The sequence below is a fragment of the Haliaeetus albicilla genome, chromosome 26, assembly GCF_947461875.1.
Source record: "Haliaeetus albicilla chromosome 26, bHalAlb1.1, whole genome shotgun sequence".
NCBI classification, from domain to species: domain Eukaryota; kingdom Metazoa; phylum Chordata; class Aves; order Accipitriformes; family Accipitridae; genus Haliaeetus; species Haliaeetus albicilla.
In genome coordinates this window covers 3,068,073-3,084,253 of record NC_091508.1, presented here as the reverse complement: position 1 = coordinate 3,084,253, position 16,181 = coordinate 3,068,073, and the positions used below count along the sequence as shown (strand labels likewise).

General features: G+C 58.8%; 1 protein-coding gene across 1 annotated transcript; it reads right to left on the bottom strand.

Moving 5' to 3' along the window:
- Positions 1-4,047: 4,047 nt before the first annotated feature.
- On the bottom strand, positions 4,048-15,693 carry NUAK2 (NUAK family kinase 2). The gene is made up of 7 exons (XM_069771893.1): positions 15,355-15,693; positions 10,465-10,585; positions 8,879-9,030; positions 7,812-7,877; positions 6,670-6,789; positions 6,190-6,322; positions 4,048-6,109 (listed from the first exon to the last, which is right to left on the bottom strand). Exons 1-7 carry the CDS (start codon positions 15,595-15,597, stop codon positions 4,977-4,979), a joined length of 1,968 nt encoding a protein of 655 aa, XP_069627994.1. The 5' UTR covers positions 15,598-15,693; the 3' UTR covers positions 4,048-4,976.
- Positions 15,694-16,181: the final 488 nt, after the last annotated feature.

Here is a 16,181-nt window from a genome sequence, read left to right as displayed (position 1 = left end):
CCGGCCTGTCCCCCAGCTGCAAACGATGCTCCGGCAGTGCCAGCAGAGCACAGCACCCTCGTCCCAAACCCCTCTGCCCCATCTTGCTGCAGAGAGGACCACAGCCCCAGCGCTGCACGCCCCAGGACTGCATTGCTGCTGGTCGGGATAGATGAGCAGAGTCGTCCTGCTTGGAGAAATCCCGCGGGCTGCCTCCTCCGGCAGAGCCCCAGCAGCCCCAGCAGCAGCGCTGCAGATTTGGGAGGGCACTGGGGCTTCAGGGTGGTTACCAGCGCTTGGTTATCTGGGTCCTCAGTGGGGTCTGGGATTACGTTTTTAACTCTCAGGCTCAGATGTGACGCAGCCATTCCTTGTGCTCCAGGGAAACAGGATCAAAGTTTCCGGGTGCCGCTTTCTCCCCTTTTTCGGCCGCTCCAGGCTGCAGCAAAGTGCCATTGAAGATGGGAGGACTTTCATGTGGGGATTTCTCTTCTTCAGATCTTCAAAGAAATCCAGCAATCAAACAGGTAGTAGTGGAGGCACCCTAAGAAAAAAAAAAAAAAAAGCCCTACTTTGAAAGCATCACATGCAAAAGAAACATCTAAACTTTGTTGTTTTAATTGTTCTGGCACTCAAAGTTACGACAAAATGTCTCAGAAATATTGTTGGCTCTGGGCCCACGATGTGTCAGACAGACACAGAAATGTTTCAGGCAGAAAACCTGAGGAAAATTTAAAAAAAGGAAGGAACAGCAGCGTGGCTCAGGCATGGCAGCCAGGCAGATGACAGCCGGTGCGCAGCTGATAGGAAAACTCCAGAGCACCCAGGGCATCCACCTGCGTTCCCTTGAGCCACTTCATGCCCTGGGCATCGTTAGGAGCCGACTGCTAACGAGAGCAGGCTGTGGCCCTGCCACCATCTCCTTTCCACCGATACGAGAGCGGTTCTTGCAAGCGCCAGCAGAAACGCCAGCTGCACCCCTGTGCTACTCGCAGCCACTTTCTCAACGGTTACGTCCAAGTGGCTTTTGCTGCGGGCTGTCCCTGGGGGTCACAGGCATTCCCCCCGCCTTGGGAAGGCACACGTCCCCCTTCCCACGCCGCGTCCCCCCCGAGCCTGCTCTGCCTGCCCCGCTCCGAGACCCAAATATGGGCTCGGTGCATCCAGACTCCCCGGCACAAGCCCGGACAGGAGCGCGGTGCCGTGGGGTGACTCAGGGCCCCGGCAGCTCCCCGGGGCCAGGGGAGCGCTGACAGCTCCCCTCTGCTGGGAAATCTGGCCCCGTCCGGGCAGGATCTGCTGGGAGTGGTGGTGGAGCCGCTCGCTTCCGCTCCTCCAAGCAGTTCGCCACTGTCCCGGACCGAAAATACCATTTTTTTTCCCTTTTTCAGGGCACACGGGCACCAGGGCTGCTTGTGGATGTCGCACGGGGATGTGGCTCCCGAAACAGCCCCCAGATGAGTGGGGGTTATAGGTCTGGGCCGGCGCATGGTGCAGCACACCTGGGGTGCAAGTGACCCACCAAGCCACAGCCATGCCATCCACCCCCCCCCCCCACCTGGAAAAATCCCTGGAAACACCCAATTTTCACGCATGAAAATCCCCACACCTGCCCTCTGGCCATATCCACAGCACCAGTCCCTGGGGTGCAGCCAGCAGGGATGTACCAGCTGCCCCCCCCGTAGCCCCATAGGACCCCCCGAAGGGGTCCAGGCTGTCCCCCAGCAGCCACGATGCTTACTGCGGGCCAGCTTCACCCAGATAAACCCCTCGGAACAGTGACAAGGGAAGCTTGCACCGGTTGGTATAAATCCACAGGGCACCGTGCTGTGCTCCAAGCACTTCAGCGTTACCTCATCACCCGGGACAATTTATCTTTGGGTGCTTCTCCCCGTTTCCCTCTCCCCCAAGCCAGACCAGGAGGAACATGGCTCTGTTCCCACACGCCGAGGCAGCACTGCCGGTGCTGGCAGCAATCGCAGCAGGTCGGCTGAAGTCACCCCCAAAAAATGGCATTTTCTCAGCAAAATGCCGCTGAGGTCATTTTCACCCGCTTCAAACACCCACGGCGGGGGGACGGCTCTGTGCTAAGCAGCTCCCGGGAGCTCGGGGAGGCTGGATGGAAGCAGAGAGTTTGCGAATCCTCGGGATGAAAGGGCTGAATAAAAGCAAGCCGTTAATAATAGTCGTGGCCTGAAAGGGGGGCTCAGCCCCCGGCTATGGGGGGGGGGCAGCCGCCGTACGGGAGGGGCAGAGGCAGCAGAAATCAGGGCTGGGATGAAAGGAGCGTTTCCAAGGGCTGGTGGGGGAATGTGGGGAGCATGGGAGGGGGCCAGCAGCAGGGACAGGGGACAGTCACTGCAGCCCCCCCCCCCAAGGTGCCTTTGGGCTGAGACTCCCTCCTTCACCTGCTCATCCAGCCCTGGGAGTCTCTGACGGCATTTCTCACCCTTGCACATCGCTGTGGCCCAGGACAGGGTGGGCAGGGGCTCTGCTCACCACCGCAGCCCTGAGCAAGCCGGGGTTTGGCTGAGATGACCAAGACTCTGTGCCGAAACCAGTGCAAACAGCAGCCGATGCCCCCGGGACACGTGTGACAGGGTGGTCAAGCGTGTGCCTTGCACCCATGTACACCCAGAGCTGCCCCAGCTCAGCCCAGCTCTGAAAGCAGCACGCAAGAATATTTCCTTGCAAATCATTAATGAAACAGGACCACAGCACGCCGGGATGCTCCAGAACCCACAAACCCACAGCTGCTTTCCAAAAAGGAGGCTCTGTCCCTCGGTGGCTGTTAAAAACTCAGCCCAACCTGATGCTCCGTGCCCCGGACCCGTGGGTGCTGCAGCCCCCAGCCCACCCCATCCCACCTCGGCAACCCGCAGGGTACCGGGACTTTGCCCTGGCTAAGCTGGATGCCCTCGGAGCGGTTTTAAGCGCTCCAGCGTTTCTTAATGGCGCGGGAAGCACGCGGGGAATGCGCGGCGGGGGGCAGAGCGTGCATGGGCCCCCCCATGGCTTCAGCCGCGTGGGACGAGGGGCGGCATTCCTGGCAGGCAGCCCTGTCACCCTGCCCCTGCGGCTCAGCTTCTCCACGGTGGGGCCGAGGAGACCTGGAACGTCTCTTATTAACCCAACTGGAACTGGGGAATCGTTACAGTGCTTTGTAGAGCAATAAAACTGGTTTCAATGCCACAGCAGGAGAAGAGGATAAAGGAAGCTGGGGGAAAGGGCCAGAGAGGTGACAGCCCTGTACGTGCTGTGGCCAAGCTCCGGCTGCCGGGGCTCGATCTCACTCGGTTTTTCCACCGGCAGAGGTACCTGCAGGCACTGAGAGAGGAGACGGCAGCTGCCCAGGAGGCAGCTCCTGCCGCCGAGACCTGCAGATATTTCACAAACCTAACCCACGCACCACCAGCGTTGTGAAAGCACGTTTCGGGAGCGGAGCTGGGACAGGAGGGCTTTCCGTGGTGGGGAGGGGGCAATGGGTCCATCATCCTCAACAGCCATCTGCCTCCGTCACAGCTTTTCCTAAACTTTGGGCTCTGCTTGTTCATTGCCCTCAGGGTCAGGGGCACAGAACTGGCAGCATCGCTGCACCAGTGCCGTGGTACCCCGACAGCAGGTCCTGCCTCCAGCCAGTCCCCCCTCGCTGGGTCACGCAGCAGCAGCTGCTCAGCCTTAAAAACTACAGCCAGTCACCCTCCCGGTGGGCGCTGAGCCCCCACATAAGGGATACACCAAGTCACAGCTCAGCACCATGCAGTGCTGGGGGGAGGCACCAGTTTAAGCCCACACAGCAGCCTCAGCACTGGAGAAGGGGCACGTGCTGGAGCCCTGAACGAGTGGAGCACACGCTGCATGGAGATGTTACACCCTGCAGGACATGCGTCCAGAGCTAACTCATGCTCACCTAGACTGGAGCGAGACCCAGCACTGTGCACAGCACCATCCTGCCAGGAGCAGCACAGGAGCCAGGAGACACCAGGACAGGCAGCTCGAGGTAGCAGCACCCCATTACACCTCCCTGCCTGCGCCGAGCTGCAGTGGCACAGCAATCAAGAGAACAACTCAGATCTACCATTTGCTTTTAATTTAATGGTTTTCTCAAGACCGTTTTGTAGGAAGGACGGGAAAACACACACACCCTGGAGAAGGGAAAGGGCCAGCGAACACGCGGCAATAGTGCAACGGAGCTTCGACATGCGGCACGTGAGACAATGGCACAGACACCTGCACCTCCCCGTGAAAAACATCTGGGTGGCCATTATGGAGCCAGACACATCCCATGCTGCTGAAGTTTTACATCAAGTTGGACAAAGGCAATAAATAAAGAAGTGGTGCCTCAAAGGCACTTTTTTTTCCTCCTTTCAACATAAAGAAAAAAAAAAAAAAAAAAAGAAGATGTTGGCATCTGAGTGTGTTCTCACACCAGGGTTTCGGCCAGATCCAGTTGGGTTTCTCAGCGCAGGAGAGGGAAGAGCCGGGGCCTGGGCAGTTTGGACCCTTTTGCCAGCACGTCCTGAGAGCCCAGCCCGCAGGGAGCAGCCAGGGCAGCACCTTTCAGCCCCTCGCCAGCACCCTGCTACATCTCCAGCTTGTTTGAGGTATATCACCTGCCCCATCTGTTATCTTGTGCAGCCAAAAAACAGTGCAAAGAAAAAAAAAAAAAATCCCCCCAACCCTTTAGTTTCTCCCCCCAGTGAGATGAGCCTGTTTACAAGGGAAGGATGGCAGCGAGGAGCCTCCGGGACCCCCCAGCCCCTCCACAGGGGCAGTGGCCGGATCACTCAGGGCTTTGGTCCATTTAATGTCCTAGCCCTGGGGCATCCCCCCACCAGTGCCCCACAGCCACTGCAGCTCCCTTCCCCGCCTGCACCCGAGGCTGCAAAATAAATACATGGGACATGGCTCAGCAGCACCGGCAGCCCCGGGGCACGGAGGGCTCAGCCCCCTCCCCAACACACACCACCCCAGGGAGCCCTGCCAGGGGGGTGCCTTCAGCTCAACTTCATGCTGATGGCCACGGCACGCCGGTAAACCTCCGTGACATTGTCACAGCCCGCCAGGGACAAGCTGCTTTCTTGCAGGGGACTCCGGCAATGGGTCACAGTCCAGCGGCGCAGCCTGCGCCCTTCCTCTATCTCCTCCTCCTCTTCCAGCCGGAGGAGGCTGTCGGCAGAGATGCAACCCCGCATGCCCCCGCTGCCGTGGGGGACGCGGGTGGGCAGGTCGAGCTGGTCGAAAGACTCCGTGGAGAGGATGCTGTCCTCGCTCACGGCGCTGGACGGGCGGGCACGGGGAGCCTGGGGCAGGGGCACTTCACCGAAGCCCCCGAAACCCTGCCCGGGGAGACTCTCTGGCTCGGTGCTGCTAGAGGAGTACTTGCCGTTGTGCTTGAGGATGCCTTTCCGACGAGCAGGGAGACCCTGGGGGCCCTGCTCTGGGGAGGGGTTGTCAGCAAACACGCTCCCATCAAGGTCCAAGCTCCCCGCATCCAGAACATCCCCAGACTCGCAGCACTCCAGGGATGAGTAGTATCCCGACTCCCTCGTCGAGGGCTTTTTCAGTATTCCCTTCTTGGGCGCAGCCGTGGGCACCGCTCCAACGCCCGTGTTGCAAGGCAGCATCCCGGAGGACAGGATCCGGGTGAGACCCGCAGCAGCCACCTCACCATCCTCATCCCTCGCCTCTCCTACGGGCACTGCCGACGAGGGGCCGGGGCCAGGCACCTTCTGCTCGCAGGAGTTTCTCTTCTTCAGGATGCCCTTGGGCCGCTTGAGAATGGACTTGGAGGGGTTCTCCGGGGCCAGGGCCACCTCCTGCAGCGCGTGGGAGACGTCGTTCTCCTTCTTGGACTTCTTGAGGGAGCGCTGCCGCTCCAGGGCCACGCCGGGGATGTGCTGCTTCAAGAAGCATCGCACCTTGGAGCTGTTCTCCAGGAGGGGCCGGGAGGAACGGCGAAGCCACTCTGCCACCGTGGCCAGGGGGGACTCGCTCTCCCGCAGCAGCTCTTGCTCCCCGATGGGCACTTTGTAGCCCCAGTTCACCCACCAATGCGTGGCGATGTCCTCGATGGTGGCGCGGCGCTCTGGGTTCACCATCAGCATCCACCGAATCAGCCCGCAGGCATCTGGGGAAGAGGCAGGTCAGGCACCGAAGGGAACATGCAGAGAGAGGGGGGAGTGCACGGGGTGGTGGGGGTCTGCTTACCCGACAGCTTCGTGGGCTCCCGGTAGTCCCCGCTCGTGATCTGCTTGACCAGAGTCTTGTAGTCATGGCCATCGAACGGCATCGTGCCATGGACCAGGATGTAGAGGAGAACGCCCAGGGACCAGCTGTCCACCTGCCAGAGGGACAGACGAGCCTGGAGGGGGGGGCAGCAGGACCGGGCTGCCCTGGCCCCCACCCTGGCTGGGTAGGACCCCCCAGCAGAGCCTCAGCAGCAGCTCCTGGGGTGGATGGAGCGTGGGGCAGGACCAGCTCCAGCCACCTGCATCCCACCACGTTTGCCCCACTGTGGCTGCCACACACCAGCCACGTGGCGCTTGGTCTTAGGGGACCCGTTACCCCAAACCACAGAGGCAGAGCTCTGCCTACAATGCTCTCCTGGGAAAACACCCTGCGCTTTCCCAAGTCCAAGCGAAGAGGAAGCAAGAGATTCCCGCACACAGGAGGCGAGACACAACCTACCTCTGGGCCCTTGTACGGCCTCCCATTGATGATTTCGGGGGATGCGTAGAGAGGGCTGCCGCAGTAAGTCTGCAGAAGTTTGTCCTGCTGGTAGACGTTGGACAGGCCAAAGTCTGCAATCTAGAGAGACATTTATAGCTGTTACCAAGCAGCAAAGCTCCCTTCCGCGGGTGGAGCAGCATTGCCACCTGAAGCTCTCCAGCTGCAAGCTTGACTGAAACCAGGTCTGCCCTTGGCACCCTGTTCCTGGGTGCCCTCAGTCTCCTCAGGGAGCAGCAGCTGCCTGGCTTTCCACCCCCCGAGGCTGTTCCTGCCCCTCTCCCCCTCCCAGAAAACTCATCCCAGCCACTGCAGCAGCCGCCCTGCACCTCTACCCCTCCAGCTCCATCATGCTGGGAGCAAAGGCAGTTGCAAAGGTGCAGTTAGAGGGAAAGCTGCCGGGCTCTCCTCCAGCTCATTCACAGCCACACCAGGCTGCTTCAGTCCCTATCTGCTCCGCCTAGCACACAGGCATTCATTATCCTCATTATACCCGTCACCTCTCAGCGAGCAGAAGGTACAGTCCTTGCTTGCAAGCTCCCAATTGCAAAATTACCCCTTACAGAGATAAAGCCCCGCAGCCTGTTTTATCACCGACCACACCGATTCCCAGCCGTGGCCGTGCCCTTCCTCCCCAGGCGGCTGCAGCGCTCCTGGCCGAGGCGAAAAGCATCGCTCGGGGCCAGTGGAGCCAGGAGCTGCCCTGCACCAGCCTGACCAACGTGTAGGGGGACCAGGACTTTCACTGGGAGAGCCCTTTCTTATCCAGCCAGTCGTGCTTTGACCTCAGCGTTCAGACTTTGCCCTCTTATCAGCAGTCAGATATACGTTATGGCTTTAATAGGCAGCATGGAGGCTCTGCCTCTGCAGCCTCTCCCGCTCTGCTAGCGGGGGGGCACGTACAGGCACCCTCCTGGCTCCCCATCTCCTGAGAAAACAGCAGTGCAGGCCGATGCCAGCGGTCCCAGAGCTGCGGAGAAGCACATGCCCTGGGGGGACCGGGGTGTTGTGGCCACCCCCGGTCCATCCGCGCCGGGCAGCATCCCTCGGACCCCTTTGCTGGGTGACACCCAAGGCACGGCCAGGCTCTGCCAGCCTCTCACCTTGATGTTCCCGTTTGTATCGAGAAGGATGTTCTCCAGCTTCAGGTCCCTGTGAACGATCCCGTTCTGCACGAGAGAAGGGAGAGCCGGGTTTAGTTTACAGCCTGTTTGAGGAAGGGAAAGTCGGGCAACACGGGGAGGTCACTGCCGTTCACCGGCACAGCGGCATGCAAACAGGACATGATGACAGCAATCAGAGGAGCGGTTAATAACCCTGGATGCATTGACGACAGGCTGTAAACCATGTCCCGACATGGGTGCTACCAGCCCTCTGTGCTGCTCAGGAAAGTGAGCAGGGTGGCACCCCGCACCAGCGCCAGGCGCCGTGCTGGGCTCCTGCACCCTCCCCAGCCACACACCCGTGAGAGCGGCTGGTGCCAGCTCCTGCCAGGGCACGGTCGGCACAGCTCCGTGCTTTGCCGGGACCTTCTGCTTCCCAGCTAAGCAAGACCCCAGTTTCCTTTGGGTTCAGGAGGTGCCCTGCAACACCCCCTTTCGTGCCAAGGGCATGCGGGTACCCAGGACCAAGGCATGGCCTTTGAGCATCCTCCAGGGAGACCCACAGGCTCGAGGGTCCTTCCAGGGCAGGCACAGCTCATCCCACAGCCCCAGGCAGGGCCCTATAGCTTTACATCCCTTTCAGGGGACAAGAAGGGTGAGCCAGGGCTCTGCCTTCAGCCCTGGCAGACACAGCCCTGGGCATCTCCCTCTGGGCAGGTGGGATGGGAGTCGGTGACTCTCTGGTGGGGTTAGCCAGCCCCACAGTGCAGCAGAGGAAAGCCAAGGCAAGGAATTCCCAAAGGCTGCTTGGGCACTGCCTCCCTGCAAGCCCAAGGGCAGCTGCACCCTCCAGATCAGTGGCAGGATCAACCCCTCTCCTGGGAAAGGCCAACGGCCACGAGTTCCCTTCACCTCCCAGCCCAGGCTGAGCTTCCCCATCGGGCACTGGATCCCTACCCAGCCCCGGCTGCTGCTCCTCTGCCCGGAGCTGGCCCTGCCGAGCACACAGGAGCCGATCCCCCCGCTCTCCCCCCGGGAAGGCAGTGGGAAACGCGGTGCCGACCCACCTTGTGGCAGTAGTAGACGGCCGACACGACCTGCCTGAAGAAGTGGCGTGCCTCCTGCTCCGTCAGCCGCTGCCGCTCGCTGATGTAGTCATACAGGTCCCCCTTGCTGGCGTACTCCATCACGATGACGATCTTGCTGCTGTTCTCAAACACTGTGCGGAGACGGGAAGCCACAGGCTGTTAGGAGGGATGCTCAGAGCTAAGGGACTTCTCGTTAGCATGTGTCTTTTAATGAGCAGGCGGAGCACTGACCGACTAACACACTGCCTGCCCCACTGCCTGTGCCCTCAGTTTAGCAAAACAGAGGGTGTCGGGGTTCCTGCAGGTACCTGCAGGTCGGAGGGGGACGGCCAGAGCTGCCACCCGCACCCCACAGTGCCACCGGGGCTGCTGGCCAAGCAGCCTGTGCAGCCGCAGAGCACAGGAGAAAGGGCTCTGCTCTGCCAGAAGGTGACTGAGACGTGTGGTTCTTTGCTAGATAGAGCCCTGCCAAGGGGGAAGGCGACGGAGCTACTGGCTGGCGCAGCCGGGTGGCCTTTCTGCGTGTTCCCATTGCTCCCAACAAGGCTCCGGCTCAAGCCAAGAGACGGAGCATTTTCTTCCTGTTTGCAGAAAGCTACCTCAATATTTTTGAATTCCAGCAGTCAGCGTGACTCAGTCCTTGCAAACGCTGCTGCGTATGAACCGCCAATCCACTTGCTTTTGTTTAGAGGACATGGATACCTCACATACACCAGCGAGGCGGCGATAACGCAGGCACCGACCACACGCCAGCACAGCGCAACGAACCCCAGCCCTGAGGAAGAGCACGGGGCACGCCAGGTTTGCAGCCAAAGGACTCGGCATTTAAGCGAAGGCTGATCCAGCTGGAGAGTTGCTCTAAGTCTGGTCGTAGGTAAAACTTGAGAAATTCCCCTTTGATTGGCGCTGCCCCAACACCCTGGGAGCAAAGCCCAGCCCTGGCCATTAAGCCAAGCCCAGCAGCACCAGGACCTCTCCCAGCACCCTGCAGTTTGGTTTTCCTCTGCCCCAGGGGAGGGAATGAGAAGGACTCCAGTACTGAGATTAGCTCCTGCCCCTAGCTGAGACCAGACCCACAGAGATTCCCGCTGCTCCGGCACTTGTCATGGCTGGGGCGAGCATCCAGCACAACCAGAGCCCACATGGAACTGGGCTTCGCGGGGGACCCCGGCCACCGGCTCCCCTCCATGGCACAGCCTCTCGCCAGCAGCCTCTCGCTTCCAGCCTCAAAAGACTGCGTAAACTTTTGGAGCCGGCAGCTTCCCTCTCCAGGCAGGAGGGGACGGGACGGGAAGCGGCTATTTCTGGAGCAGGTATTTCCCCTCGCCGCTGCTCTGCACGCAGGCAGGGGACTGCGGTGGGGAAACCACAGCCCGGCAGCATCCGCTCTCCCTGCCGGCGCTGAGTCACCGGTCCGGCACAGGCAACGGCAAACAGCTTCTGCTCTGAACGAGCAGAGGGAGGAGAGCAGCAAGCACTAACCTCACTGCTGCAGAGCCTGCCCCGGTACCCCAAAGGCTCCGTTCGGGGATGCTGCTGGGAAGGGGAGGGAGAGGAGGGCTCACCTTCGTGGACAGCAATGATGTGGGGGTGGTTGAGGGAGGACATGATCTCAATCTCTCTCCGGATATGGACAAGGTCCTGTTCATCCTTGATTTTGTCTTTCCGGATTGACTTGATAGCCACCTGCGGATGAGAACATGCACAGAGGGTCACCCGGCTGTTGGGGTCAGGAGCATTGTGGCTTCCCAAAGCCTGTTGCAGAGCAAGAAACCCACCCCCCTCTTTCGGGAAGGGGCTCACAAGCCAGAGATCAATGGCCCAGCTTCTCCACCCAGGCACGCTGTATCAGAGAGCCATGCTGCACGCCTCCGCTGAAGCAACTCCAATAAAAGTAAACTTTATCAATTAGGTTTTTATTCTCTCCAAGTCCTGTTGCTGTGCACAAGGGAGAAGCTCCCCCCCGCCTCCCTCCCAAGAGAAACCTGCTGCCAGCTCCTTCCACAGGTAGCGCAGCCCTGCTCCTCATTTATGTGCTGTGGCTTACAGGAATTGTGTCCCAGGCTACAGCCGCTGCTGGACCGCGGCCAGCTAAAGGAATGTGACCTGCACACATGACTTGGAAGATAACAACAACAACGTCTTCTTGGGGTCGTGCAAATGAAAAAAAAAAAAAAAAAACAAACCAAAAACCAGGTTTCATTTTCCTCGCTAATACTTATTTCAAGGAGCTGATTATGCAGAGGTAAGAGAAAGTTTGGTATTAAAGAGTAGATTCCTCCTAGGCACAGGACTGTGCTCCAGCCGCTGGGAGACCCAGCGCCGACGATGCGAGCCGCTTTCCAGGCTTTCACTTGGGTTTTCAAGTTATCCTCTACAAGGAAATTGAAAGGGGAGGAGAAAGAAGAGTAAGTGCTGGAGAATAGATGCCTTCTAATCCTCTTTCAAAGGGGCTGGGAAGAGACAATGTGCTCCTAGGGTTGAATTTACAACTGAATCCAGCAGAACCTCTTTTTTTCTATCAGACAAGAATGTGGAACAGCATTAATCCTGTAAAGGGACCCCCACACCGGTCTCCCAGCAACGGGGAGAGGGGCCACAGACACCCGCCGGCTCCAGCTGCCAGCACAGGAGCGATGCTCATGGCTGCGCCGCACAGGGACCCCCGTCCGCCTTCGGCTGTGCGGCATGGATGCTCGGCCTCGTCTCCCTCTGATTTAGGGGAGTGGGAAACATTGCTCCTCAAGACCTAGCCCACCAAGCAGCAAAAGGCTCAGAGCAAGTTTGCGACCCTTGCTAAGCACTCACAGCAAGTCACCAGACGCTAAAGCGGTGAGATCTCAGCTGCCACATCAGCGTCTTCACGGGAGAAGGACATGCCCACGTTAAGGGCTCAGACGGGCACGTGAGAGGTGGCCGATGGGGTCCCTTTGGCCCCAGAGCACATCTCTGCTGCACTGGGCCACTTCAGGCCAGCACTGGCCAGGGCAGGGGTTGCCTCCTGTGCGCTGTGCCTGCACCAGCCCCAAGGGTTGAAGCAACCAAGCAGAATGGACTCTGGCCAAGGGAAGTTCAATAACCCAGGCCCAAGTTTCTGTACAAAGCAATACTGAAAGCACTTAATAGCTTCTTGAAAGCCAGGTATTCTTTTCCCCAACCTTTGCGCTAGGTTAACAGGTTAAAGTTTAACAATTTTTTGCTCCAGCCCCTGATTACCTGACCCCCGCTAGCATGCGGGCAAAGCCTTTATGCAGCAAGTCAGCCTGCTCCTGCCCTCCCAAATTCCTGTTGACTCACTCTATTCATCTCCCCCCATAAAGCCTGACATCCAGCCCAACAGCTTCAGCATTTTGGGGTGTATGCAGCACATTTGCTCGCTGACCAAGACGCTCACTCACATACACCGCTGAGCTGCGGCTTAGGGCAAGATCCACTGTCCTTAAAAAGACAAAGTGGCCCCAGGCTGCCAGCACAGGAAGGCTTAGGAGATGCCACCGGCTGTATTCAGCAGAGTGCTGGAGAACGCCCTTGCCTACGAGCCTGGCAGTTAGTGACCTCCAAGGCAGCCCCGGAGTCAGGGCTGCAGCAGAGAGCAGGTTTAGGGTGCTGCTAGAGCCCTGGGGCTCTCCTTCTTGTGAGTGCTGCCCGCAGGCAGGCACAGCGAGGGTACGGCACCGTTAGGGTCCACATCTCATACGACAGAGACTGAACCAGCCACTCAGGGTGGGATGATTTATCTGCCTGTCAAACCCTGCCGGGGAGGCTAATCCCTTGGCCATCCCATCCTTCCCCAGGGGTGCTGAGAAGCGGCTTTGTTCCGAAACACCCCCTACCCAAGAAGGCTGACAGCAGAGGATCTCCCCTCGAGACACAAAAGCCTGTGCCCGGCCACCCTGGAGATGGGGACCAGCAGCTTCAGGGGCAGACACTGCCACAGCCTCCACACTGCCTCCACCATCAACGCTATGAGAAGAATCTCCTGCAGGAACCAGCCCCAAGAAGTCCCGCTGCAGGAGACTAGAGAACTCGAGAGTACTTTCCAAGTCAAAAAGGCTTTTAATTAAAAGTTTTTTGGGGGCAGAACAGGTATTTTCAGCAGCTGCTGAAAGATGCATTAAGCTACAACCCCAGGCAGCACTTTAGAAGTTGTTCCAGATTGCAAGTGCAGCATTTCATGCTCCATGAAATATGGATTACAACCCACTACGGAAGAGACCGGGGTTCACCCCTTACTGGAGATCAAAAGAGACTTTGCTGCTTTGGAATATTCCAGGTGCTGCCTTCCCCTTGACACCACGCAAGCCCACAACTACGTTTCTGACACCGCAAGCGAGTCCCACAGGAGGTCCCTCTTTCTATTTGACTTGGCTGCAGGCCAGGGCTTGGGAACCAAGCTGGGAGAAACACCAGGCTGGGAGAAAAAAAGGCCAGATGCTGCCATGCAAACAGGTGCAGGAGCCAATTTGCACCACCACGGCACACATTACTAAATATTCAAACCAAAAGATGCAGGGAAAAAGAAAACAAACAAAAAAAAAAAAGGAAAGGAAAAAGAACCAGCAACTCTCTCCCCACCTGCCTGATATTTCAGGGGCACAACAATTTTGCAAGGACTGGGAAGGGCACTCAGCAGAAGTACCCACTAAAAGGTGTGAGCATCATTTCACCTAAAGGATTTCTAACCAGAAAACAAGGTTTATTTTCAGACAAAGAAGGTTCATGGAAGTCCCCAAAAATCCTTCAGCTGTGGGAGCCTGGTCTTCCCTGCAGTCTACCAACTGATCAGACACACCTTGCTCCAAGCTAAGTCCAGGTAGGTTGGTTAAAATTCAGAGGCAAAAAGAAAGCCAGGCAGTAAAACCAGATGGTTCAATATTCAGTGCATCTGACAGAGGCAGTTTCTGATTAGCCAGAGGCAAAAACCATGCACAGAGCAGCTCCAGCTTTACAGCCTCAGCCGGTAAGGTCGGATCCCCACAGCCCACGAGGGGTAACTGGTGGAGGCAGCAGTACCTGCTCTCACACCTCGGTGTTTAGGAAGTGAAAGCCACTTAGAGAAGGAGCAAATAACAACCCAGCTCAGGATAAGCCTAAAGATTAAACAGGTCCGGAAATGCTGAGTGCTACAAGAAAGAATTTGTGGGAAGAGGAGAGATTTGCGGTTAAGCCTCCTGTTCCTACATGGCCAGCTCGCTGAGGTGCTAGTTAGTCAAGCCTTTGACTATCTCCAGCATTTATTGAGGAGTCATTGGCCTGTGTATTTAATTTGCATTATAATAGACCAATGCTGCTAGACAAACGAGTCCCTGTCCTAAGGGGCTTCCCCAGATAGGTAAGTTTTCTGGCAGGTCAGAGATTCCCCGCACAAGCTTTGTTAGGTGCAGACAGGGAAATCCAAGTCTTCTCGCCCATCCCGAGGGGAGGGACCCTTCTAGGTCTGTGGGTGGAAGCTGCATTTCAAGGCCCTGATTATGCAGCAAAACAGCAGCTTCTTCAGAACCAGATAGGCTAATGGAAATGGCAGATCTGATTTAATTAAGAGCTGTCGCCTTACACAAGAAAACCTCTCAGATTTACGGTTGTTTTCCTTGACGTGCCTCAGTGGCACGTTAGTGATCCAATCTCACGCCCTGCTCTTCTGCTCAGCCCACAGAGCCTTACTGGGCCAGTCTCGCCGCTCACAGGTGGACCCTCGTTGCTCACCCACGGTCTCAAGACGGGCTGGCGTTCAACCGCCTTTCTTGGGTCCCATCCCACACCGCAGGGTGCTCGGGACCGAACAGGGGCAAGGAAATCACACTCAAGTTTGCCCTTCGAACCCTTGCAGATTCCTAAAGGACAAGCCTGCCAGAAGAGCAGCACCCCGCTTTCCTGGGGGGTGGGGGTCCCCCACCTTGCCCTGCACACTTCCAGCACGCTGGATGGCCGTGCTGCGGGGTCGAGCCGTGCGTTGCACGGAGCCACTTGTTTCGGAGGGGCTGAGGCGTCGATGGACTGAGTCACGGTTTCAATCAGACGCTCGGGGGGGCTCGGCTTTGTTTGTGTGCCGCACACCCACCGCTGCCGAGAGCCAAGAGGCAAAACCAACCGAGAACCAGGGCAAGAGGAAGGGGAAAAAAAAAAACCCAACCCTTCAGACTCAAGTGCAATGTTTGCTCTGCGCTGCCGGATATCTGCAGGCTCCTTTCCCCCAGGAAGCCTGACACGGTCAAGTGGGCAAAAGAAGCTGCAGTCCCCTCCCGGGGGGGGATGCGAGGCCCCTCCGGGCTCCCCCCATCCTTCAGCCCGGGCCCGGCAGCACCGCAACCTCCCCGCACGCTGCACCGGGAACGGGGCCGGGTGAGGGCTGAGCCTTCCCGGTTACCGGAGAACCGGGGCCGGGGGGACCGCAGCGGGACCGCTGGGGGATGCTCCGGCTCCCGGGGAGGATGCACCGGAGACGGAGAAATCCTTACCAGTTTACCGGAGCGCTCCCGGGCTTTTTTCACCTTCCCGTAGGTGCCTTTCCCTAACGTTTCCAGGAACTCGTAGCGGTGTTTGAGGTTGTGTTTATGGTGGTGCCGTTTCACCGCCTGCTTCTTCATCAACGGCCGCGGGGATTTAATGAGCCCCTCGGCCAGCGAGGCGGCCAGCGCTGGGCTCGGTCCCGGTCCCGGTCCCGGTCCCGGTCCCGGTCCCGGTCCCGCCGCCCGCTCCATGCTTCTCTCCCAACCCCGGCTCCGCCGCCTCCCGCCCCGGCCGCTAAATGCGGCGGCCCCGGCGGCCGCGCCCCCCCCGGTCCCTTCCCCGCCTTCCCCCCCCGCGCCCATTGGCCGCACGGCGGCGGCCGCCCCGCCCGGGAACCGGTGTCAAAAAAAAAAAAAAAAAAAAAAAAAAAAGAGGGGGGGGGATTGGGGGGAGACCCCAGGAAGGGGGGGAGCTGTGGGTCAGGGGGGCACCCATAAGGTGGGTGCAAAGGGGGGGGGGCAGCCCAGGGAGAAGGGAGAGAGGCAGGGGAAAAAGTGGGGGGGGGCACAGGGGTAGCAAGGGGTGTAAAGGGGTGTCCCGCAGACTTGGGGGGGGGGAGGTGAGGACTTTCCAGAAGATGATGCGGGGAGAGATTGGTACCCAAAGGCTGCGAAGATGAGAGCACTGGGAGGATGCGGAGCGAAGCGCCCGGGATGCAGGGACACGGAGGGAGACAGACGTACGGCCGGCCAAGACACGCGCGCACAGAGGTGGTTTGCTGTAAGGAGCCACGATGCACTCAGGAGTCTTGGAAAAAAAAAAAAAAATCGGTATT

What these genes read in the sequence shown, in the direction of transcription:
- NUAK2 (XM_069771893.1), bottom strand. Translation starts at nt 15,597, where the DNA reads ATGGAGCGGGCGGCGGGACCGGGACCGGGACCGGGACCGGGACCGGGA. An exon ending in GGGAGCGCTCCGGTAAACTG is followed by an intron (nt 10,586 to 15,354) that starts GTAAGGATTTCT and finishes TCTCATCCGCAG; the next exon opens with GTGGCTATCAAGTCAATCCG. An exon ending in GGAGCCCACGAAGCTGTCGG is followed by an intron (nt 6,110 to 6,189) that starts GTAAGCAGACCC and finishes CCTCTTCCCCAG; the next exon opens with ATGCCTGCGGGCTGATTCGG.